Raw genomic sequence first — 27,534 nt, forward strand, 5'->3', positions numbered from 1 at the left:
GATTTTCTTGTTGTGTTTTATGTTCCATTTTTTTGTGCATAATTTTCACAATTCGATTTTGTGCAGTTTGGAGGTGCCTACATCATCTTGAATTTCCCCAGGCTGTAATCCCATGCTTCAGATGTGATTCAACCAGTGAGAAGTAGGCTTGTTTGAGTACATGAAAGGGTGCACAATTCCCGAGATGGTACAGTGCGTACGATGATTGTTGTAGCTTCTTTTGGAGTTTTTTGTATGAGTTTTCCATTTGAAATTTTCATCTAGGTATACTCCAAGATACTTGTATGTTTCCACCAGTTCTAATTCTGTGCTACAGTTGTCATTCAGAGGTTGATTAATTTGGTTATGGCTGTAGTGTAGGCAGTCTATATCATGGTATATGATTTTGATGTTTTGTTTCGGTGTTGTTCTTGGTCTGATAAACATTACTTTGGTTTTTGAAGAGTTTATTATTAAACCGTTGTCATGAGACCATCTATTGATTATATTTAATTCATTTTGGAGTGTTGATATTGCGTTGTTTAATGACTCGTGACTTACTACAATGGCCGTGTCGTCAGCGTATGTGAACGTTGTGCTGTTTTTTAGCTGATTTACCATTTCGTTCGTATATATAATGTAGAGTATGGGACCCAGTTTTGAACCCTGTGGTACACCGAAAGGAGCTTTCATCATTTCACTTGTAGTTTCGTTCACTTTAACACAAAAGCTTCAAGATGACAGATAATCTGCGAATCATTTTAATGCTTGTCCTCTGATACCGATCCTTGCAAGTGCGTCTACTAGTTTCGAATGGGGCAGAGTGTCAAAGGCCTTACTGAAATCTATGAACAGTGCTAGACACGCCTTGTTCTGGTTCAGGGATTCATTAATGTGATTAGAGAAGTGACCAAGGATTTGGTTAATGTTTTTTCCTTTTTGAAAGCCAAATTGTTGTTTGTTTATGATTTTGTACGTCCTTAAACAGCTGTTTAGTCTTTGAACAATGATTTCTTCTAATACTTTTTCGAGGACTGGAAGTAATGCTATTGGCCGGTAATTATTATAGTCCGATCTGTCGCCACTTTTATAAATGGGTTTTACGATTGATTGTTTCATTATTTTTGGTATTGAAGCTTCATAGATACTGCTGTTTATCAATTTCGTTATGATCGGTGTTAATATGTTAGCAATGTTTTTCAAATAAACTGCTCTTATATCGTCTATTCCCGCACTTTTCCTAGGATTTAGTGTTTTTATTATATTATTGATTGCTTCCTCTGTTGCATATTCTAAGTATATTGAATTGTTAATAGTATTTGCAACACTTGTATTTAGTGTGACAATGGAGCACGTATGTATGATTTTCATCACATTTTCATTAAATTTGACGGCAAAATTTTGAGTTATATCGCTTAGTGATTCATTTTTGAAGTGTTTTTTGATTGAATTGTTTAAATTTTCTGATTTTTTCCCGGTGATTTGGTTGACGAGTTTCCAAGTGCCTCTGATGTTAGTTCGGTTTAGTAAAAATTGTTGATGGTAATAGTCATTTTTTGCTCTAATTATTTTATTATTTATGCTGTTGTTGAAGTTTTTGTATATTTTTTCGTTTATTTGATTATTTTTATTTTGCAACCACTTTTTGTATAATTTTTCTTTAATGCTGCAGCAGTTTAGGATATGTTCATTGAGCCAAGGATATTGGTTCCTTTTTTTAAGTTTTGACTGTTGTGTTTTAGAATTTCTGTACATGTTGTTGAAGGTTTGGTAAATATTATTGAAAAGTTCGTTTGAGTTGCTTGAAATATTCATTTGTTGTTTCCAATCTGTGCTATTTAATTGTTGGTTGACTTTAGAGTTGCTTAACACGAATTTTCCACTGTTTGTTGTATCTAGTTCATGATTCAACGCTTGCTTCGTCTCATCTATACAACCAAAGATTGCAAAATGATCGGATATATTGATTTCAATTACAGCCGCGTGAGTTTTTGACATTTTTTTGTCCCACCTGGAGAATAAATGATCGATGCATGTAATAGATTTACTGGAGTTATCTTCTCTGGTCACTTTATTGATCATGCTAATTAAACCATATGAAGATAGAATGTTTAAGTAGTTCGTTGTTGTAGCATTTTGTTGCAATATATCGATATTTATGTCACCCACAATAATTAAATTATTCTGTCTATTTATACCACTTATATTATTTTCCAATTCTTGTAAGAACCTTTTTGTATTTGTGTTTGGTGGCCGATATATTGGTATGATTGTAGTTGTTCTGTTATTTGATGTAATATTGATTTGTTTTACTTCTGCAGACTCCATATTTATTTGTACTTCTTCATATTGAATATAGTTTTTAATGTAAATTGCGATTCCACCACCTTTCCGTTCTCTATTGTGGAATATTGCGTTGTATCCATCTATTAAATAATATGGGTTCTCATGATCGCAAATATTTGTTTCTGTTAATACGATTAATTGAATTTTATTTATTATTTTAGATACAAATGTTATGAATGGCAACAAGTTTTTTCTCAGAGATCTTATGTTTAAATGTATTACCGACATATTGTAATTCAGGTATTTCGTATTTATGTCGTTAAAATGTTGTAATACTTCCTCTGTGTAATTCATTTTCTATTTTTGTTTTTATTTTTGATAACTTATAACCGCTGTTCGTTATATCCGAATTTACCTGTAGAAATCTTTGTTTTATCTCACGTTTACACATAAATAATTTAAAAAGTTAAAAAATCCTATAATTCCGCCCTAATTAATTTTTGCCTCAAAAACAGGCCAAATTACCTAGTGGAATGTATCGGAATATGCATCTACAAAATTTTAAATTCTCAAAAGTTACGTATATACAACACAACAACAACCGTTACTAATAACCATTCTGGAAGATTTTTTCTTGGAACTCAGAACGTTGTTCTGATTAGTTTTTACATGAAACAGGTCGGAAGGCAACATATCGATAGCTATAGTTCCATCATTTATACCAGCTATTGTATAAGAATGTCAAAGGACGGCACAGTTGGCTTATAAGTTGCCACTGGAAATTTATTTGAAAAACACAACAACCACATGATGTTCATCGTTTGTTTATGTACACGTACACTGTACGTGAGAGAGAGAGAAACAAATGCAAAAACAAGTCAGTGGGCACCCTCACTATACTGTCTAGGCAAGGAAGCGCGTCCCTGGCCTAGACAGACGGAAGAGATAATTTGCATTAAAAGTTCCTTAATTTGAATTAAGGTTTCACCCTGACAGACGATAGTTTCTGCATTTATGAAACAGCCGTTTGTGTTGTTTTTTTTGTACACAGCAGACCATTTCATAAAGTTTAACAAAAATACGCCTAAATATGCGAAACAAATATACTTACACCATTGACATTTTCACCACGATAGAATTGGTATGGTGGGTAATGAAAAGTTTGTGAAAATAAAAATTTTAAAAGTAGATCTGATAGAAGGCGCGAATAACGATTAGCTGTTATGCTATTCGCGAAAGACCACTGCTTATTTGAAACAAACGCGAATAGACCCCTTCCTATGACATCCCCATGTTAAATTCATCAGTCTATAGCATTCACACATCGATTCAAACCAGCGCCTGTTTGACCGAAAAAAAAAACGTGGAATTTATGGCTCATCCGCCGTACAGCCTTGACTGGGGATCAAATGACTTCATTTGATTCCAGCACACCAAAAAAAAGGCGTGGTCAACGATTTTTGTTGCCTGAAGATGCTGTAAAAGCTTTCAAAATCCATGTTTTGGAGGTATCTCATTCGGAGTAGAGCCAGTCCTTCGCCAATAGGTTTGAGCGTACGAAAAAGTGTATAAATCATACTGGAGACTACTTAAGAAAACAATAAAACCGTTTTTTATGGTAAATATTCGCGTTTTCATTGTTAGGCCAGATAGTTATCGTTCAGCCCTCGTATTATCCCTTATGTATACACGTATGATATTTCTTAATAAAGGACAACCTGAAATCTGAAACGATTTCAAAATAATTTGGCCAACTTTTTCTAGTCCAAATTCTGCACACATTTTAGATATCTTGACAGATTTCAATAAAAATTTTCAAACTTAATTGGACATACATACATACATAGTGTGTTTGATGCATCAAATACATGAAATCGGCCGAAAATATGTTTGGGAGCTATGACTGGGGATCAAATGACTTCATTTGATTCCAGCACACCAAAAAAAAAAGGCGTGGTCAACGATTTTTGTTGCCTGAAGATGCTGTAAAAGCTTTCAAAATCCATGTTTTGGAGGTATCTCATTCGGAGTAGAGCCAGTCCTTCGCCAATAGGTTTAAGCGTACGAAAAAGTGTATAAATCATACTGGAGACTACTTAAGAAAACAATAAACCCGTTTTTTATGGTAAATATTCGCGTTTTCATTGTTAGGCCAGATAGTTATCGTTCAGCCCTCGTATTATCCCTTATGTATACACGTGTGATATTTCTTAATAAAGGACAACCTGAAATCTGAAACGATTTCAAAATAATTTGGCCAACTTTTTCTAGTCCAAATTCTGCACACATTTTAGATATCTTGACAGATTTCAATAAAAATTTTCAAACTTAATTGGACATACATACATAGTGTGTTTGATGCATCAAATACATGAAATCGGCCGAAAATATGTTTGGGAGCTATAAGCAAATCTGAACCGATTTCAATATATTTAGGCAAATTTATTTCTAGATCAAATTCCGTCACACATCCAAATTTTGGAGACCATATATGTTACCATTGGTCGACTTTTTGATTAACGTACGAACGTCATTTAAGTTTTATATAATAGATTATAAGAGAATTGATGTTAATAAGTTTGTTAAGACTGACTTCATAAAGATTAATCGTAAGATGTTAGACACTCTGATTTCTTTTCATACCATAAACCAATGACGCACAAGATAATATGTGTGACTGTAGTGGCGAAAATATCAAATTTTCTCTCCGTTTGAGCACAACATTTAAGAAAAGTCGTTTTTAATAGATTTTCTTTATTTTTTAATATGGTCAGTAATTTTAAATAAAAACATTAAACTTCATAGATGAGAAAATCAAAAAAACAAGAGAATCGCCGAAGGCCTAAGTTCAATTTTTTTTCGTTTTCACGATTTTGCTTGGAAACCGGAAGTCTCATAGAAATTGAAATAAAAAAATGTTTTAGCATTGAAAATTCTCTACAAGATTGCCTTTTATGATATTTTCGTAGGTTTTACTGTTTTTTGAGATATAGAAGTTCATAGATGAGAAAAATCAAAAACAATCGCTGGGGGATTTTTAAATAAATCGCGGTCAAAGTTCTTTTTTCAATGCCAACTAAAAAATTATTAATATTAATAGGTGCAAAATCGACTGAGCAAATTACATATAGTGCATTGTTTGGAAATAAGGATAGGCTTAAAGTAGTGCAACTTCGTACCAATATTGTGTTCACACATTGATTTCACAAGAACAAATTTATCAATTATTTATATATAGTGATCGATATTCGTTTAAGCGCAACCCATCTTTTGTGTTTATTCGCGAATTAAACTACATTTACTTAGGGATTTCTTTATAAAAGAGTCTTATTACAATTTAACGAATTAGGCACAAAACTTACGCCATAACAATTAATCGCGGAAAATTCTCGACAAACACCTTAGAATGGTGAGACAAGCACACCCTACTTAAAAGTGAAAAATATGAACTTAATATAAAGTTTAAGCCTGCATTTATAATAAATTAATTCTTAATAGGGACTCTATTTTCCTCAAAGCAGAAAAAACGCGTTGTTGTTATAAGAAGATTAATCGATTTGAGGTTAAAGTTGAAACTACACTTCTTAACCGTTTTTTAAAGACAATTCACTCTTGAATAGTGTATTTTACTAGTGTAAGCAATAGCTAAGGCAATACTCCATAGTTTTTAACCCGAACTTAATTAAAAGTTCTATCTTTTCATGATAATACATTGATTTACTGTCATTATTTATTGATTCGGTGTAGGAATGGATGTATTCTCTCGCTGAAAACAACGTCTTCATAATTTGTTTATTTAAGATGGGAAATCTACAGGTTCACAGACATTTTCAGAAAAAACGCCCCGAAGTATTATAGGGATTTTATCAACAAAATAATGCTAGGATGTAAATATATTGTTTTTACTTATATCGCGGAAGTATTACTTTTAAGACTCTAAACCAGCTATATTCAACCTTTTATGGTCGTTAATGTTATAATCATTAAATTTTTTTATCCAAGTCATATGAATTTTGAGTACTCCATTCTTTTCAGTTTTTTTGTATGTAAAAACATATGTTACATTGAAATTTTTTGATATAATGGGTATTGTTATCCTTAAAAACCCAGCAAAAGTTCATTCAATAAAGAATAAGTCGCGATTATGTGCAAAATTAGTTTAGGTTAACGGAATTTCGGTATATTCCTTACCAAATTGTCCTCCAAACTTCTATGTTTTAAAACACCATATATTTTCGCGTTCAATTTAAAGTCCTGTTCTGTATTGAAGGTAGATACTATGGGACACTCTCAATTCGGGTAAAGTGTGTTAGTACAACTTTTATGTCAAAGCCAGTCAAAGTCATATAACAACACTTCCAAATCGCGTTTTTTATCATTCAGGATACTAAAGGGTCCATTAAGAATTAATCTGTTAAGAATTAATTAATGTTAAGCTTTTATTTTGACTTTTAAGTAGAGTGCACTTAAACGAGTGTCGCAGACGTTTTTAGTGATTTTAGAAAATTTTCCACGATTAATCGCATCTGTATCCAGCAAAATTTGAAGGAAGGGTTTCTTTGCGATGACATGATTTCATGGCATATTTTGTATTGGTTCAAAGGAAGTCGTGAAAGATCCGATAATTTCATTAGCATTTGAACCCATGCTAAGGGTGTCGTGAAAGATCCGATCTTTTCATCAACATTTGAACCCATGCAAAGGAAATCGTGAAAGATCCGATCTTTTCATCAACATTTGAAGCCATTCCATCGATCGATATATATGAATTTTGTATTTTTATTTATACACACATTTTTATAATATATAAGATTAATTATTTACAATAGACTTGATGTTGTCGGAGACTCGAAATCACAACCAACGTTGTGAAAACTCTCTGCAAAGGGTTGGTGAAAATGACATGCCAAAGCATTGGTTAAAATGACATGTAAAAGCATTGGTGTAAATGACATGCTTTGGATCTAAAAATGAATAGCACCTTTTGGGGTCCACGCTCATATCAAATTCATCGATGAAGATGCTAAAAAGATGACATGCCAAATCACTTTCACCCATGATTGAATTACATCTTTGGTATCAAACATTTGGCTGGGTATTATTATTGACTTTATTTATCTCTTAGTTTATTATACTTTAATAAAATTAATTATTTTGTAAATAAAAATGGTTTAACATGTAATTAATTCGCGAGTATATACAAATATACGCAAAAATTTGTCTTGCGCTTAATCGAATCACTGTATTACTAGTGGACCCGACGAACTTCGTCTCGAGGACAGGAATAGAAATTGAATATTTGAGTTCAAATATTCATTCTATGAGATTGCCATCACATTGCAGTGGTCAAATGCACATTGCAGTTAATTTCTTGATTTGGTGTATTTAGAACGACGTAGAATTTTGGAAGTACTTACAGGTGTTTCGGGTAATTTGTAAATTAAGCATTATGAATTCAATATAATATTATCTCGCCCTCACATATTTAAGAACGGTAATCTTTTACTTAAGTAATCGTAGCTATTGTTAGTAACAATTATGTTCAGAACCACGTTGAGATTATGAAAAGTTTTCGAAAACAAAATATATACATTTTTGTGTCGAAAGAAAATGGTTTTATACCATGAAGACTATTTAAATTTTAATGTCGGATGAGTGATTCGGCAATATTTAAGAAATACGGTCGATATTTCAGTTGAGGCAACTGACGCAAACATTTTTGATCTTATACGAATGTTACGTGGATTGTGTTCCCAGAGTAGTGGACATGGTGAGTTTAGAACCGCGTCGCCTAAAATTTTCCATCAATGTTTTAGTATGTGAAGAAAATACTGTAAGTGAAAAAGAGAAGCAAATGCAAAAACAACTCAGTGGTCGGCCTCACTATACTTCCTTGCAAAGAAGCCCTTCTCTGCTTTAGAAATTCGATAGGGAAGTTAGAATCGAGAATTTTATATAATCGAAAGAAGACTAATATCAGTTATTTCAATTAATTTGACTTCGAAGTGAATCCATTATTCTTTGTAATATTTCAATGCTCATGAATTAATTACTGAAAAAATATGGAAAGACGTGAATCTGGTTCTTCCCCGCGGTTATTTGCTTGCCTAAGGAACATCGATGTAGCGAAATTGATTCAGACTACTTCTGTTGGGGGCAATAATGCAATTATGATAAAAAGCTACTCGATAGTTAATGTGCTCTTTGATTAACATACTTTCCACAATCAGATGGTATATTAAATTTGTCATTGAAATGAAACCATGTATAGTATACAATAAAGGGGGGCTATAAAAACATCAGCACAACCTCGTGAGTATTGTCTTAATAACAAAAGCGCGTATTTAAGGTTGTTTCGGTGAAAAAGTTGCCGCACCGAAAACGATTTTTAAGGGTCCTTTTTTACATTAATTAACTTAAATTAAACGCGGATTGTTACAAAATTTATAACAAATACGTTATATTAACTGCAATGGAAGACTTCCATGCAATCGGAGTGGTACCTCAGTCCATCCGTCTGTTGAATTGGCGATAAAACTTACAACATTTAAGATAGAGCTTTCAAAGTATATTATAGATATGCATTTTTTGTATTGAAGATGGATCATATTGGTCCATTTCTTGAAATAGCCCCGACACGGCTATTTGGACTTTCGTGGAGTTACCAACCATTCTGCCATAAATTTTTCGGTAAGCTCCACGTTTCGATAAAGCGCCAATAGAATGACAATGCCACATATTCCAAAAAATGTGTATTTGTTCTTTGCAAACTTTTTTTCAGAAAATTGCTGCCCCTGTTTATTGAAGCACGGGATCTGGCAAGTCTTTGTCATTTATATAAAGTTCATAGATGCACTTTCCAATTTTCTGACTCGCGGGACAGGAATATGTAAACACTAGGCTTTTTGTAGAACATTTCATTCTTCTAACTCTATGCCTTTCATGTTCTTTTCGTCCTTTATTTCTTGAACCGTAGTGAAAGTACCACAAGATGAGATTTTTCAGCATCCAAATATTCTAAAAAAATGTTGCTCAGAAGATTTTAGCTACGGTTCTCTTTGACAGCTAATCGATTTTGTCACATTTTCATTGTCCTTTTTGACATTTAATCGGTTTTGGTTCAGAAATAAACTATGTTTTATTTTTCTGTATATTCAGCATTGGATAGTTATTGGTATGTAGACATAACAATTGGTTATTGCTTATGTAGACATCTGTAGTGCGATTCTGTAACTAATTTTTTGAGTTACCGACAAAAATCGGTAAAATGAAAATTCTTATAATTTCGGTATTTAACGATATTTTTCGGTAAGTTAGGCACCAATAAAAAGTAGTCGTAAAGTTCTACCGACAGCAAAAGTGTTGCCAACTTTAATTTAAACTTTTCATTGATAATTTTGCGTTCTAATTTTACCGATTTTTGTCGGTAACTCAAAAAATGAGTTAGAGAATCGCACTACTGGGGTTCTTCTGAAATATTTACCACAAATAGCTCTTGTAATGGTGAACACATTAATAAGAAATTTTCTTGGAGGATAGATCCGGTTATCTCAATTATTGATCCAGATATTCCGATATTGAAACGGATTTTTGAACCGGTTTTAAGTAACCGATTAAACATATATGTATACCGTTAAAAAGCTTATAGAGTTGTCAATCAAATTAAATTAATTCGCTTCTGAAAACTTTGTTAGTTGCAGTTCTAGAACAAAAAAAAAACCGATTTCTTAAAAACGGTTTATGAAATCGGTTTTTTTGTTCTAGAACTGCAACTAACAAAGTTTTCAGAAGCGAATTAATTTAATTTGATTGACAACTCTATTAGCTTTTTAACGGTATACATATAAGTTTAATCGGTTACTTAAAACCGGTTCAAAAATCTGTTTTAATGTCGGAATATCCGGATCAAAAATTGAGATAACCGGATATATCCTCCAAGAAAATTTGTTATTAACGTGTTCACCATTACAAGAGCTAGTTGTGGTAAATATTTCAGAAGCACCCCAGATGTCTACATAAGCAATAACCAATTGTTATGTCTACATACCAATAAATAACCAATGCCGAATATACAGAAAAACAAAACATAGTTTATTTCTGAACCAAAACCGATTAAATGTCAAAAAGGGCAATGAAAATGTGACAAAATCGATTAGCTGTCAAAGAGAACCGTAGCTAAAATCTTCTGAGTAACATTTTTGTAGAATATTTGGATGCTGAAAAATCTCATCTTGTGGTACTTTCACTACGGTTCAAGAAATAAAGGACGAAAAGGACATGAAAGGCATTGAGTTAGAAGAATGAAATGTTCTACAAAAAGATTCGCCAATCGATTTGACTGAAGACATTTCACTTCAAAATGAAGCTACATCAACGCCAAATAGTGATATTACCAAGTATTATAGGAAAAAAATCAAAAACTTAATCGCGCGATATCTCAGAAACTTGACCTATGACGAAAATTTCCTTTTGCGTTCTTTCCTTTTGCTTTCATATTCAAAAGAAATTTTCCACCCCCCATACTTTGAGTTCCATTTTGTGTCACAGTGTTATTTGTCGTAAATAAAATTTTTTTAACTTTCAAATATTGACAAACATAAGCAAAATATGTATATAGTTGTGAATATATTTACATTTTTACACAATTAAATATCTAATTGTATTAATTTTTTAAGCGAAAAATGCTTAACAATTGTAATAAGTGTTCAAAGTTGGCAGTACGACAAACTGACGGGCCAAGAAAAGAAAGCAATAGAGGCGTTTACACTGAATTTTCAATTTTGCTTGTTTCGCTGTAAAAAATTAATATGTAGTCTTACCTTTCGTTGTATAGATTTTTGATCAGTTTTTTTGAAACCAATTTTTTCGAATAATTCTTTCTGTTTTGGAAAAGAATAAGAACGTCATTGTCATACATTAATATTGAAATATGGTGGGGACGCACATACAATTTGTAAATCAGTTATTAAATTACATTATGCATTAAAAAATATATTCTCATAAAATTCATACTGGTTGGTAACCCTGTCATGGGAATAATGTAAAAAAGAGTGTCTGTCAATAATTCCTATTTTAATTAAAATTAAACATATGTATTAGCTAAAAATTGCTCGTGTCATAAGTCCTATAAAAATAAAGTGTCAGAGCGTAAAAGTTTAATGATTTAAATGCAATTAGCTGTATAATTCAACAAAACAAACTCTCACGTGTACAGCTGCACTAAAGACTATCAAAAGTGTTGTTAAACAAAAACAAAGCAAATACCAAAAAGAAAACAAGCAAAAAAAAATAAATAATAAACATGCCCGCCAAAGGTTCAGCAAAGCCCACCTCATCTGAATCCAAATCAACAAAAAGTGATTTTCTGCATTATTAAAACAAGGAATTAAACAAATTAATTAGAATTTTGATCAAAAGCTGGACGAACACCGATCATCCACTGAAGCCCACATAAGTCTTGCTATTAAACATTTGGAGGTTAAGTTTGATGGCTTAGTATCGGAACTGCAACGTGATCTTCTTGTTGATACAAAAAAATATTAAATCCGACGTACATATCTCATTGTTACGAATTCGTTAAACAAGTTGATAAAGGAACTACCAGTAAACTAATGCAGCTTGAAAGGTCTCAAAATGCTCTTTATAAACGCTTAAACCGTGCAGATATAATTGTAACTGGACTTCCAAAGAAAACACCGAATCTTACAAAATGTATCTGGAATATAGCCAAATATTATGATATTGTGCTGAAGTGCTGGTTAAATTCCAATCGATTAACGTCAGAGATTCTCTAATGAGAAATTATTTCAAGAAGCGTGATCTCAAACTAAAAGATGTCTTGGTTTCTTAACATATTTTTTTATCTCTACTTAATAAGAAACAACAGCAATTTAGTGTTAGAATTGTTGTTGCCAAAAAGTTGTTAAAGTATTTCTTTTTCATTTTACGTGTCTCTCTCTCTCTCTCGCCAAAAAAATAAATAGATTGTATAACAAATTTGCATTTAATCAACGCTCTCCGAATCTTGTTGTTATTTTTCTAAAACTGCTATACATTTGCAGAACACTTTATTTCAACTTGTTGTAGAGCAAACTGGAATTAAACACAATATCTAAATTTAATATTCAGTTCATAAGTTTGTTTATTATGAATAGGATTACTGAATGAAACTTGGTAGACAAAAGTTGTGAAAATGTTAGTTACAAAAGCGTTCACTATTTTAGATTTAAGTTCATTTTTGTATATACAGCTTCAATTTATAACATTTTTCATCAAATATGTCTACTTCTAATATAAATATGGGCCCAGTAGTTAGCAGTGGGTTAGAAACTATGCTGATTGTAAGTAATTTAAGAGGTGGACTCAAAGTAGCGCATTGCAATGTGCAGAGTACATTATACTCAACAAAATTTGATGAGTTTAGAAAGTTTGTTACTGAGTCTAGTTTTGATATTGTTGCTGTCACGGAGACATGGTTAAAACCTGTCATTCCCAGTGCAACTGTGAATATACCCGGTTACACATTTATCAGAAATGACCGTACTGTTGGCCGTGCAGGTGGCGTAGGTCTATATATATCAAAATCTATCAAATATAAAGTTATCTCGAAAAATACCATTGTTGAAGATTGTGAAAATATATTAATAGAAATAGCGTATGGCCAATCCATTTTCTTAGTTGGGGTTGTGTATCTTCCTAATGGTAATATGGATGCGTTTGAGACAGCAATAGGGGATTTTATAGTGAGATACGTGGATACAATTCTGGTTGGGGACTTTAATAATAACCTTTTTAATTCTGCTAGAGCGGCATGTGTTCGCTCACTCTGCACCAGATTGAACTTGTCTGTAACACAATTGTGTGCCCACTCATACCGACCTTCGGTAAAATACTACTTCTCTTATCGACTACTTTTTGTTATCGGGATGTGCCCAAGAAAGTTCCATGGGACAGTTTCAATGCCCATTTTTAAATTCATAGTTTTATCTATGGTGTTTTCGCATTTTCACCTCAACCTAGAGAAATGTTAAATAAATATATTCGATTCAGAAACTATTCTGCGATGGACTTGAATGTATTATCAACATCAATAATGGAACACGACTAGAGTTGTATAGTTCACGAACGAACTAGTTCAATTGAACGATTCATTGAAAAGAGCGTACGAACTAGATCAGTCGATATAGTTCATTATAGTTCAGTAGCTCACTGAGCACTGACCGAAAGATAAAAGAACGATCAAATCAAACGATTCGATTCAAGAACGAATGATTCAGCACGTCATTCACGTATCATAATGTGACGCCGTCGTCAGAGTTAACTGTTGCCTTTGTAAAGGTAATAGTTTTGTTTACATTTTGAATTTTACACAGCTACCCACACACATCTTTATTCATCGTAATTTTATAATTTGAATATTTTCATTTATTTTTAACTTAATTACAAAAACTCCAAACCTATTTTCTTTGCTAGGTTCTTTAAAATATTCTTCTGTTGTTAAAGAACTTATCGGTATTCATATGTATGTGTGTTTGTATAATGAACGAACTTGCAAGCGAACGAGTCAGAGCCGGTGAACGATAGAACGAAAAGACAGCTGACTGACAGAACTTTTCGACGAACGATTGAACTACTGAACTAAAAGAACGACCTAGTTCGTTGAAAAGAGCTGAACTAAAAAGAGCGATCAGCTAAAAAAGCTAAAAAGTACAACTCTAAACACGACTTCAGCCCTTTTTATGCCTCCATTGATGTGGATTTTAAGGCGTCATTTCTGGAAAACCTTATGCGGGAACTATTAAACTCAGTACCTTTTTCTGAAGTAAAGGTAAGGAAAAAGTCTTCCAGCTGGCTACGGAGCAGGAAGATCGTCTTCGCAAATTCGTTAAGGGATATTGCATACAAAGTATATATCACGGACCCTACTGCTGCAAAGTGGAGGGTTTTCTGCAAATATAGAAATAAGGTCAAGAAAACTTTACTGAGAATAAAAAGAATCCACTCCACAATTACTTTTGAAAACTTACCCCCAAAGGAAAGTTGGAAGAGATTACGGAACGAAATGGACTCTGACATATCTGAAGGAATGACTAACATTGATTTTCTCAGCATCATCAATAAATGATTTTTTTGTGGATGGCTTAGTTGATGATATTAGTACAGACAATGATAGTATATGGCCTAGTGACTTTGACGGCAATTTAATGTTTTCCTGTATAGATATAAACGACCTTAATTGTGCATTTGCAAATATCAAGTCAAATGCTAGTGGTGTAGATGGACTTCCATTAAAATTTTTAAAAATAATTTTCCCTCTTTTAAGTGGACATATTTTGAATTTATTTAATTTTATTATTACCACTTCCAAGTTTCCATTGAACTTGAAGGTGGCAAGGGTGATACCCATTCCGAAGTCCGAGAACTCTTTTGAATGTGACAATTTGAGGCCAATAAGTATGCTACCAATAATTGGGAAAGTTTTTGAGCATGTCATTAAGTCGCATATTTCGGCATATTTACAGCAATCCAATCTGCTGAATGATCATCAGACAGGATTTCGCAATGGCTGTAGTGTGCCTGCTTCACTTCTGGGAATAACAGAAGCAATTAGAGAGTATGTAGATAAGGGGGAGATTTGTGTTTAGTGTCAGTAGACTTATCCAAAGCCTTTGATCGTGTGAGTCATAGATTATTGGTACACAAATTAAGAACTATGTATTATTTCTCCAATTCTGCATGTTCATTGTTGAGATCTTACTTGGAAGGGAGAAAGCAATTTGTTACTTTTAAAGAAAGGGACTCCAGTACACGGTTTGTTAAATCTGGCGTGGCTCAGGGTTCCGTTTTGGGACCTCTGCTGTTTACCATGTACTTGAATGACATTTTTGACAGATTTGAAACGGAAATATGTTCTATGTAAGCCTTTGCAGACGATATTCAAATTATTTTTCACCATAAGTCGGTCGATCATTTACAACAATCAGTGAACGAAATTATGTCCCAAATTCAATATTGGGTTTCAAGCAATAATTTTCTACTAAATGTATCGAAATCTAAGGTAGTAAGATTCGATTTTAGACATACTGAAACCATTGTGGTAGATATGTACGGTAGCGAGGTATCTTTAGTCGACAGAATCAAGATCCTAGGAGTTATTCTAGATTCCAAACTTAGTTTTGATTACCATGTAAATAACATATATTCTAAGGTTCTTGTTCTAGTTCTTGTCCTGCTATGTTAGGTATATTATTGCTCATGCATTACTTATGTCACAAGTGAGCTTCAGCATGGAGGTATATTCATGTACCTCAGCGGCGAATCACGATAAGATAAGAGTGCTTGTTAACAAAATTGTAAGATATGTTTATATGGTGAAACGTTTTAATATATTGCAGAGCCAAGAAGGAAATATTATTTATCAATACAACCATATCACACCCTATGTAAAAATGTTTTTAACATGTTCATTTACCAACTATTTAAAAGTAAGTAATTTACTATTATACTACAAAGTTTTGAAAACTCAAAAGCCTTTACATTTAGCGCAGAGATTTAGCTTTTTACATTCGCAAAGAAATCGGTTACTATATTCCTCTTAGCCATTCTTCTATTTATGATAACTCCCCTGTTATAAGTATTGCCCATTTGATTTACCTCCAGAATTAAAGTTATTTAGTTATAGCTGTAACCAATACCGGAATAAGTTAATAACATTCATTCAAAAAAAGTTCATTCATGGCTAACTGAAGGGTTCTTTATATTTATATTTACTGTTTAGGTAATATGTTGTAAGTTGATGCTGTTTATACAATTGTAGAAATAATTTAGATTAAGGGTTATTTGAATTGATATATGTAAATATATTGTAATATACTTATGGCCTATAAGATTTTTTGTATTACAGAATACGATGAAAAAGTACAAAAATAAAAAAATTCTGCATAAAGTATATATGTAATGTATATACGTTAGGTTGTCCAAAAAAGGAAATTATCCTAGCAAAATTTCATAAAAAAGGTTCCATGCTATGACATGCAGCACGAAAAATGTTTAATGTTATTATCGCATTAATGTAGTGATAGTGATAACATGCAATGAATTGTTATAATTTAATTCATCTTTTTTGGCCCGATGGCTTTGAATTAATGTTCGGTTGTTAAATAAAATAAAAAATAAAATAAATATATAAATATTATAAATCTTGCACCGACAGCAAGCAAATTTTTCCATTGACGTTATTTCGTTCTTAAATATTGAATGTAATAATGAATACAATCATTTATTAATTTATATATTTATTAGTTTATTTATTTATTTATTTATTTATTGAAACATTTTGTAAAGTAAGCCTTAAGGCCAATTGGTTTTACAATATTCATAAGAAGAGTTCCTACTCCCAAATATAGTAATATAAATAGTGTATACAAATTCATATATAAATACAAGTTACGTGAGATATTACTCATATCTTAATCTAATGTATAGAAGAAAGCGCTTTCGAAAAGTAGAAATAGATAAATTGAACATTTTTAGATTATTGGGAAGGGAATTGAAGAGACGAGAAACTCTAACTTAAAACGATTTATCCATTCGTCCATCCAAACGAGGGATTTTGAGGCTAGTAGATCGTGTAAATCGAGCAAATGTAAAGGAAGTCGCAAGGAAACAAGGATACTGGAATTTACAAACCTTATAAAAAAGAAGGAGGCACCGAAGATTAATCAGATCATCAAAAGTGCATCCTAAAAAATCTATTGCAAAAGGTGTTATGTGTGAAAAGCGTTTGGTGGAATATAGATAACGCATAGCATTGTTGAAGGCTTAACAAGTTTCAGTCTGGATGAGGTAGTTCCGGAATACAGCTCAAGACAATATAGTATGTTAGGCATGACTAAAGCGTGAATTAAAGTCTTGTTAATGCCACGAGGTAAAACCAAGTCGCAATTGTAAAGTTGGCGTAAAGCAAAGTTAGTACGTGAGGCTACTCGATCAATGTGATAAGTGAAGTCCAACTTATTGTCCAAAATGACACCGAGACATTCCATTCTGTCTACAAAATCAATTGATATACCCTTGTATTTCACAACTAAAGTGTGCGAGGAAAAGAGCATTGCTTTGGTTTTGGAAGGGTTAACCGATAGTTTCTTAACCGAAGAAAGAGTATAATTAATCTTTGCTTGTAAAACATCAGGCGAGTCTATGTTACTCGTGAATAAAATTTGAACATCATCCGCAAACAGATATGTATGGTGAGCAATAAAGGTTCAATGAGGAAAAGAGATCATTGATATACAGCATAAACAGTAATGGCCCAATCACCGAACCTAGGGGCACACCACTTTTTACAGGGAGTACAGTGGAAGCAACACCATTAAGGTATACATACTGTTTTCTATTTCTTAGATATGAGGCAATCAAACGACAAGCGATACCTTGAAGCCGATACTGCGAATTCAGTTTATGTAAAAGTGTGCCATAGTCCAATCGGTCAAAGGCTTTTTCCATATCAATAGAGATAAAGACAAATTGACTATGATCATTAAACGACCTTCTAATGGAGTCGGTGAGACCAAGAAGCAAGGTTGCAGTACTTCTATGCCCACGAAAGGCGCACTGAAAATCGGTGGGAAGGCTTAATGTTTCAATGTGTTGCGAAAGTTGACGTTTAAAGACATGCTCTACTAACTTACCTAATATGGGTAATATAGATATTGGTCTAACGTTAACTATTGATCTAATGTACCCAGCAAAATTTATTTGAAGTTGTTCCTTTTGAAGTAGTGATTGAATAGCTTTTTTTGAAGCAGTCCACGCAGAGTCATGAAAAATGCAGTCCGTTCTTCACATTTTGACAATGTCCGATTTGAATCCATTTCATAAATTTTTCACATTTTAGAAATTTCAAAATTTTGCAAAAAAAAAAAAACTTAAAACGACAAAGAACATAATTTGTTTCTTGTTAATTATAATAACAGCACTATGTTTGCATCCATAAAAAGTAATTTGTATACAAAAAATAATAAAAGTGATTTCGAACTACATCTTTGTTTGTAGCCAAAGAAGTAGTTGAATCATATGTTGTTGTGATTTATTCACTACAAAGAACTAATGCAAAATGTGTGCTTAAGAAGTAAATTAGACAGTATCCTCACTGCACCATGCCCTTGTAAAAATCATGACTTCTTTCACGTAAAAAGATGTAGTCCGAAATCACTTGCACTCATGATTTAACTACTTCTTTGGCTACAAACATTTTGCTGGGTAACTATGGTATTCACAAGTTGAAGGAAGTCAACACTAATAAGAGGCAAAACTGTTTTTAAAAACTTTAGCGGGTATCCATCATTGCCGGCCACGTTAGACTTGATCGAGGAGACAGCCAAAAACAATTCATCAAGAGATATAGTCCGAAAGGAGAAACCATTAATACAATCAGAAAATGACTGAATGTTATTGCATAATGTATCATCCAATTAGTTAGAAACAAAAGTGTTATTCAATTGATCAGCGTCAACATCCAAAGAGGTACATCTATCTGGAGTATTATCTAGTAAATCATTTCTCCAAATTTTTTGCCATAGAGATTTTCCATTACCCGTCTCCAGAAAGGATGCTGCATGAGCTTCTTTTTTATATTTCCTCACAAACGTTTTTGTTCTGTTCCTAGCTTTGCAGTAGATCTTCCAGTTCTCCTCCGTACTATTTTCTTGAAAAGCTTTGAACGCTAAGTCTCTAATAGAAGTGTAATAATCAATATTAGGGCAGTTATACCAGTTATCAGAAATTGACTGAACTCTTCGCCTTTTCAAAGGGACGGCAGAATAAATGTGAGACAAACCAGACATGAATATAGTAAGCTGAGCGTTAACATTTGACGTACGCCACATGCCAGAAAAGTCAAAGGAATTTATTTTCGTTTGTAGTGAGTCATTACTCACACTACAATAGTCATAGAACTCATAATATGCCAACTCACGCGTAACAGGTAATTTAATCCCAAAGTATATCAGCGCATGTTTAGAAATTGATGGGCATATAACCTGATCAGAAAGTAATATAATATCAGGAACAGACAACAAAAAGAAATCTAAAAGGGACGTCGATTTGTGAGCGACGTCAAAATGTGTAGGTATTGAGTTATGCCTAATTGACATGTTCATTCTTATACAAGCTTGTCTAACGGAGGAGGCAACATCGGGATCTAATAATTTTTTGTTATAATCACCCTTATAATAATTTTAGTATACCTGAGCAACAGACTTAAAACACCTTTCTCGAATGCCTCAAAGTCACCGTGAGGTAAATAAACTACACCCACCAAAACAGTATCCGTCCCACATAAGACCTCGGCAAACAAGCATTCAACAATGCCATAATTACTGCCGCTATAAAAAATTTTATAAGATAGGGATTTGGATACATATAACGCGACTCCACCGCCTCTACACTGAAAGAAAAATGCTTCGTTGTATGAATGAACGGGTTTCATTGATTATTTTTCATTGATGATATGAAACGTTCCATTAATATAATGAAATGTTTCATTCATGCAATGAAACTTTACGTTATTTAAAATTCAATGATTTTTGGTTTCATTGTATAAACGAAACGGATTTCATTGATGCAATGAAACTTTTAATTTCTATAAATTTAAGAAAAATGTGTATGTTTTGAATTCAAACTAAATAGAATAGGCTAAAAACAATAGTACGCAAACATCTTTTTAAAAAAAGGCGAAAAATGTATATATTCGATGGGTTTGGTTTGCTTTAAAAATTAATGAAACAGTTTCATTAAATAAAGGAAAGAGTTTCATTAGATAAATGAAAGATTTCATTCATTAAATAAATGAAACATTTTTGAAATTCCTTTTTGCGTTTTGTATTCCTTGTAAATCTGTTAAGTTATAAAATTTGTCTTCTAATTATTTTGTCTTTATTAAACAAATTAAATTTTTGGCAATCATAAAAAGAACACATTTATATATTGGCTACTTACATATGTATAGAATCACATACATAACTATGTGTGTATGAATATTTGCCAAAACTAGCAGAAACGACATCAACTGTACAAAAATTCGCTACCGTCGCCGATTGGCGTTGGTATACATAAATATTCATCCACATAAAAAAGAATGCTCTTCTCAGTTCTTTGTGGTTTGTATTTTCGTTCATTGAATTCCATTTGTGGTTGTGTGTGTGTATTTAACAAGCAGAAAAAACACGTGTTGTCAAAGCAACCACCGCTTTCTTAGCTACCACAAACAATGTTCAAGAACATTGTTTTAGTTTTCGCTAAACCACAGTCAAGTGTGGATGAAGAAAAAGTTATTTTACGTCTGGTGTTTCCAAATTTAAAAACTGTGGTGTTTAACATGAAAAGAAAATGTAAATATTATTTTTAGGTGTTCAGTTGTTCTTTTAAGTGAATTTTCATATATATTGTTCTTGTAATGGAAGCATTCAATAGAAAATCTAAAGATGAGTGGAATGGCGGAGAAACTGTTACCAGCATCTCTTACTTAGAAAAAAAATGTTGTATAGTTTTCTGCCCAACGACGAAATTGTTTTATAGTTTTCAATTTTGCTTACAGATGACAACGCTCAAAAGGATAATAACCTTCGCTGAAAGTAAGTATGAAGTGTTTAATAATGTAAAATGAAAATTAAAATATTGGTTAAAATATTTTTTGTAGATTTTATGTGTTCGTTTATTTACTTTTTTAATTTTCATTCATAGTTGCAATGGAGATAAAAATAGCAAATCCAATGATCAGTGGAATTACGGAGACTGTCCGTGGCCAAAGAAGCACTACTCCCTTAAGAAAAAAATGCTGTATCCTAACATCGTGGACGTACACAGGGGATGACTCAGCGACAAAAGTTGGAGGTAAGTTATTGTTTAGAAAACCAGTCAATTTGTTAGCAATTTGTTTATTGTTTCAATTTTACTTACAGATGACAACGCCCAATACTATCATTAATGTGCTTAATACCTGAGGTATTAAATATGACTTGTTGTATTAATGGTCAAAACTAATTGCAATAAAATGAAATAAAGATATTTAGCATTGACTTCATTTTTGTTCATTACGTGAGTATGAAATGACTTCATAATATGAATGAAATTCTACGTTGTATCAATGAAATGTGTCATTGATTTTGAACCAACGTAAGGCTTCATTGCATAAATGAAGAAGTGTCATTACAAGAATGAACGTATCAATGAAGGACTTTCATTGCAATAATGAAAAAGTTTCATTGCATTAACGGAAAAGTCTCATTACATAAATGAAGAAGTTTCATTGCATGAATGAAGGAGTTTCATTGCATTAATGAAAAAGTTTCATTGCATCAATGAAGAAGTTTCATTGCATTAATGAAGGAGTTTCATTGCATTAATGAAAAAGTTTCATTGCATCAATGAAGAAGTTTCATTGGATGAATGAAGGAATTTCATTGCATTAATGAAAAAGTTTCATTGCATCAATGAAGAAGTTTCATTGTATAAATGAAGGAGTTTCATTGCATTAATGAACAATTTCGTTAATTTTACTTCAATGAAACTCAATGAAACTTTTTTCATTTATTCAATGAAGCTCTACGTAGGCTCAAAATCAATGACAAATTTCATTGATACAACGTAGGATTTCATTCATATTATGTAGCTTTTTCTTTCAGTGTATGGTTTAGACGATCGTTACGACAACAGTTGAATCCATTAATAGAAACACAATTGGAAGAAATGCTAGTCTTAAGCCACGTTTCAAAAATCCCCACAATATCCAAGTCACTGTCCTAATAATATTTCTAATTTCCGAAAACTTTATAGAGGACGGATTGACACAGAAGCTTTGAATGTTGTAATGAGCAAATTTTAAATCCGAACTCAAATTATTAAACTGAGATCAAAGTTTTTGGCTATTATGAATTACATCACCCAAATTATTCATTATATTATTAATATCAAAACATGTAAAATAATTATTTATCGAGAAAATTAATTGAAAGCACAAATAAATAGTGTACAAAATTCACGACATAGAGATATGATCGTACCAGCGCAACGCAACGGTATCATCTCATGTTTCACTGAGCTAAAGGTGCAGACGGCAAAAACCACGTCCCTACAATTTCGGGAGAATTGCAGAGACATGGATTTTGGAATCAATCACCAGAGCTCTAAATAAAAGGAAATTTTACCATGCAGAAACTACAGAGCACAAATTTATCCTAATCGCATAAATCAGTCTAGTTTAACTGCTCTAGAAAGTTAACGGGAGTTACCAATATTACCATTATTATGTAAAATGATATTATTACTATTCATTTTTATAGTTATAATTCTTTTATGTTTATTACGTAAATATTACTCTTTCATTATTATTAATATTTGCAATAATGTACTGACTTAGATGTCAATGCCCAAATTGCCGTAATATTCTGACATAAAGCAGTTCACTGAAAAAGTAATTCTGGCAAAAATGCCGTGAGTTGTGTTCTTATTCATTGAGCCAAAAGGCCAATGTTAGTGAAAAATAATAACAAATAAATAAAAGACAAATAAATAAAGACTTTAAAAATGGCTTCCTGGGCGGGAACTTTTACACCGAATGGACCTATTACACTATGCCTCACTGAAAACGCAAACAACTTTGAGTTGGGTTTTGTCCTGTCAGATCCAATTCGGATTTTATGGCCTCATCTAAACCGGGCTAAAAATACATTTTTTCTCCATCTATTGGACCTTTGTCTCAGAAAGGAACAGGAATTTGGCCTTGCTGTCTTTAGCAATATTGTAGCCCTAAACTAGTAGAACTGTTGAACAGACCACATAACAAAAACTCTATTTAGGGCATCAAAATCGATCAAATATAGACAATTTTACATATTTTCTAGAATTCTGGTCGGTATCAGCTAAACGATTGAGAGTTGAACCAAGTAGTCTTTTGCTAAAATCTTCCAAATAATATTCTTAGCAATTCTTCAGAACATTCTGAAATTCTAAAATTAATTATTTCATGTTGTTTCAGTGGTATTTTTTTGTATCACATCATTTACAACACGTATAGTGGCACAGATAGAATAAATACCCCCTACAAAAATGCCGTTTAGGCTAAATCATTGGGGTTTTTATAGCAACAACTGCACTATGTGGCTCCTTGGTGACAAAATAACAATAACTACACAAATTTATTTTAATATATTAAGTGCATTTAATGCATTTTTCATCGAATATACAAGTTTATAAGTAATTTTACATTTACCCACTCAGGCCCGTATGTTTCTATGTTTCAAGGCTACTGACTATAGATCTTCATGGAAAGTTCCCATTTAAAAGACCCATATCGATTATTTTCGTCACATATTTCGCCTACTGCTAAGTCCATTCATTTCCGATAACCAGGCAAACGGTAAATGCCTTCGGAATGTCGGAATGACATTGTCGGGCCTTTCTACCTTTGAATCAAAACAAATATCCCACCATATATTACCTCCACAACGACCATAATCAAGCCAATATTTGTAATACTTTATTAACGTACTACTTAGTGCGTATTAAAGGTATTACAAGTATTGGCATTTTACAACATGTTAAAAACAAGACTATTATCATTTATATATCAAAACTTACAGTCAAGATACGTTTATATTATAACAAATAATAATACTTTAAAAACTTTATCGTATAATGGATTTTAACACTTCCCAAAATATTCTTGCAGTCCAAAATGGCGGTAGGATTGATAGAGTGGGACTTAAATGATTTTAGTGATTATCCATGTAGATGTCACCGGTCCAGCTATGTCCCTTTTAATGTTACTAACCAACTCTGCTATGGGTGCCACCGTGGTGCAGTGGTATGCACATCCGCCTTGCACGCAAAAGGTCGTGGGTTCGATTCCCCGACTAGGCAATATCAAATTTTCATCGGTGGCAAAATACCCCCCAGTAATGTTGACAACATTTCCTGAGTATCTCAGCCATGTAAAACTTTTCTACAAGTGGTGTCGTAGGACACGCCTTTCGGACTCGGCGATAAACTGTAGGTCCCATATCATTGATCTAATATGAATCGGGGTGCACTCATTGATATGAGAGAAGTCTTCCTTGTCCCGTATGGGATGTTGTGGAACAATGTTTGTTTTTGTAATCAACTCTGCTTTTTTTTTGTTGCGTAGATCTCAGCTTGGAAGACACTAAAATTTTAGTTTGATCTGCATGAGATCCGTATATTGTATCGCAATCGTATCGCTTTAGACGCCTCCTCCTGTTCTCATTTACATCTTGGAGCCATACGTATGTATATTAGGGTTATGGCTCTTTTACAACCTCGTATCCCTGTATCATATTTTGACGAGTTTTTATCTAACCAGTAAAATGTTCGATGCCAAGGATGCTATTTAATCATGGGTGCAAGTTATCTGGCATGTCATCTTTTTATAATTTAACTCGTGAATTTTATATGAGCGTGACCCCTAAAAGATGACATTTTAACCAATGCATTGACATGTCATTTTTACCACTGCTTTGTCATGTCATTTTAACCAATGCATTGACATGTCATTTTCACCAATGCTTTGACATGTCATTTTCACCAATGCTTTGGCATGAAATTTTCATGTCTCGTTTGGAAAATGAAAACTGCTGTATTTTAATATGATTTTCATGACAAACAAAACTCTTATTAATTCAAACGAATACCTGAAATAATTACAACTAATTTATCAGCAAAAAACTTATATACAAAATTGCAATTTATCACCGTCGCTGTACCGCAACAGATTTCACTTCCTTAGCTCTCCGCAACTGATTTTATTTCATATTACAAAATTTTTTTCTATTATCTTCCCAAAATCAGTTCAGATTTTGACATGGACTCCAACCGCACTCCTTTACGAATTTCTTGTTCGTAAATTACTTTCAATTTTATAACAAAATTTTGGAAATTTTTACTCTTTTATTTCGGGAAGAAATGATATCGCTACGTGGGGATCTACAAAGCGATTTGCTTTTTACGATATCTGGAGAATCAAACGTAACGAAAAGAGAGGAGAGACTTTTTAAATATCATTTATGCGTCATTAATTTATTTTTAAGTTATAACATTTTCATTCTAAAAGTCGTTACTTCTTTCTTTTCAGATTCTTGTTCCTGTTCTTTTCGGACTTTTTGTTCAAAATTCGAGAAGCGAGATTTGATTTATTTCATTCTGTGTCAGATTAAGAACAGACAAGGGAACTTTTACAATACCAAATAGTGTAGTCCGATTCTATTTTTAGCTCGATGATTGAGACTTCCTTTTTATTGCAGAGTCTGAACGACGTTATGAGCTAGGTACAACACCAATTGTTTAGAAGTCGTACTTGTACTTATACAGGAAATGTAAGACAACATTACGACGAGAGTTTTAACAACTTCCACTGAAATTTAGCACTGATATCTAGCTAGCTCTTTGTAAAAGATGTCCCGGTGCTTATTTTATTTTTTTGTGTGTAATAATATTTCTAAGTTGGGAAGTCAAATTTCAATCGACAACTTAAAACGCGTTTTTCTCGATACTTGATTATTTGAGATGTATGTAATACTCTTCGAGTAAATCTGTGGGTTTCGTGGAAAACGACATACTCGTATGTAAGTCTAAGCGAAAACAATATTTTTGTAATATTTGCTACATATCGATGATTTTGTTTTGGTTTTTGCTTTCATATTCATAGAACATGCCAAAAACAAACGTTAGGAATAAAAAGGTTCAAAATTTTTTTATAGACGTATTTTTATTATTTTTTTTTTAAAAACGTATCTTTGCGAGTGCGTTTTATTTCTTGCACAAAATGACACATTTATACTTATGTTGTTTTCTATGAAAAAGAGGGAGGACATGGAAAACACATGTACAATTGTGTTGTTTTTCGGTGAATTTTTTTTACAAATTATTACCGTATCTTCGTAGAAATAAAAGAAAAAACATTTGATAAAAATGTTAATAAAATAATTCTATTTCAAAAATATTATAAGTTTTTGTAGGCGATTGTCAAATAACGATCGAAGACGAATATAAACTAAAACAGAGGTGTTCAAAGGGTGCCTTTCTGATGTCGGTGTGTTTCAATTTGCTCACACACAATTTAAAAAGAGAACATTTGTTTATGTTTTGAAATTTTTCAAATCACAAATTCCTTTTACGGCACGCTTATTGTAGGTTTATTTGAAAATAGTGGGCGGTATTACAAATTAAATTATTCGTTATAGATATATTAAACGCCTTTAGAAATTGATGAATTTGTATGTATTTATTTATTCATTACATCACAATTATGTACTTTAGTAGTTCAATGAACAATCAGCAGTTCTTCTGTTTCTTCTGTTCTGTTTTTTGGCCCATGGATCTCCTTTTTCATAAAAATTGCGCAACAAGACTTGTGTTAGGGAGTAAACTACACAAAAACAGAAAAGTAATATAAAATAGCCACTTAAGTTGTTTTGCTAAAAGATATATCAGTAACGGAACGTCTTTTTCAAAAACTGAAAAGTGATATGGAAAGCTCTCAAAAAGTACAACTACGTGGCATTAATAACTCAAAATTTACATAAGTCGACTTATGTCGTTTTGTTTGAAAACCACAGAAATGAGCGATAATTAGAAGTGGTTTGTGCGCGACCTTTTTCACTATTTAAATGGAATATAAATTTTAATAGTCAATAATAGGCAAAAGATCATTCGGGCAAGGATAATTTCCATTTCAAAAACAGTTTTTGTTTTCAAAATGGTACGTTCTTCGACATTCCTTTTCCACGTTAATTGGTGGTTTTTAAAGCATATACAATAGAACGGCAATTTGTGGTGTGATCTATTTTATATTTAGATATTTGAGTTGATTGTCCTGCTACTGAACATTTCGTTTATGCAATTGATCAGTGTAGGGGGAAATACCTAATTTGGAGAGTGCATTATGGATGGATTCAAGCTTAACGTTATAAAAGACACCTTGTATGTCAATAAAGGCTGTTAACGTATAGTTTGAACTTGCCATATTCCTCTCTATTAGTGCGAGGTAAGGCAGTGTTTTGTAAAATTTGTCCTGGAAGGACATTTGTGTAGTGAATCTATGCCAATTTTATGTATTGTATAATTTATTATTATTGTATAATTTATTGATGAACTTTCAAAAATAATTAAAATTTTTGTAGCATACCACAGTGGATCCACTTGTGTGGAGAAAGTGGCCAAAAATATTTAGAGTGTAAAAATCAAGCCAATGCGCCG

The 27,534-nt window shown here is 32.6% G+C and overlaps 2 protein-coding genes across 50 annotated transcripts in view; one reads left to right on the top strand and one right to left on the bottom strand.

Annotated features, from left to right (window-relative positions):
* Nucleotides 1-27,534, bottom strand: part of bt (projectin protein bent) — a 242,254-nt gene that overhangs the window by 100,893 nt on the left and 113,827 nt on the right. For 33 of the 49 annotated variants that reach the window (XM_073955471.1, XM_073955491.1, XM_073955192.1 and 30 more), the window contains one exon: nucleotides 11,085-11,144. The exons of the other annotated variants lie outside the window; for them this stretch is intronic. In XM_073955471.1, coding sequence (XP_073811572.1) covers nucleotides 11,085-11,144 — 60 coding nt within the window. The remainder of the gene's footprint in view (nucleotides 1-11,084; nucleotides 11,145-27,534) is intronic. 49 annotated transcript variants of the gene reach the window in all.
* Nucleotides 20,534-21,346, top strand: LOC141386650 (uncharacterized). Its single transcript, XM_073955568.1, has 4 exons — nucleotides 20,534-20,654; nucleotides 20,727-20,897; nucleotides 21,007-21,156; nucleotides 21,225-21,346. The coding sequence occupies exons 1-4, from the start codon at nucleotides 20,534-20,536 to the stop codon at nucleotides 21,248-21,250; spliced, it is 468 nt and encodes a 155-aa protein (XP_073811669.1). The 3' UTR covers nucleotides 21,251-21,346.

Source organism: Musca autumnalis, unplaced genomic scaffold (assembly GCF_047663935.1).
Source record: "Musca autumnalis isolate F117 unplaced genomic scaffold, ASM4766393v1 scaffold_1, whole genome shotgun sequence".
NCBI lineage: Eukaryota > Metazoa > Arthropoda > Insecta > Diptera > Muscidae > Musca > Musca autumnalis.

Excerpts from the sequence above, each read along its gene's own strand:
- LOC141386650 (XM_073955568.1), top strand. The coding sequence starts at position 20,534 with ATGTTCAAGAACATTGTTTTAGTTTTCGCTAAACCACAGTCAAGTGTG. Across the intron at positions 20,898-21,006 it reads GATAATAACCTTCGCTGAAA|TTGCAATGGAGATAAAAATA; the intron begins GTAAGTATGAAG and ends TTTCATTCATAG. Across the intron at positions 21,157-21,224 it reads CTCAGCGACAAAAGTTGGAG|ATGACAACGCCCAATACTAT; the intron begins GTAAGTTATTGT and ends TTTTACTTACAG.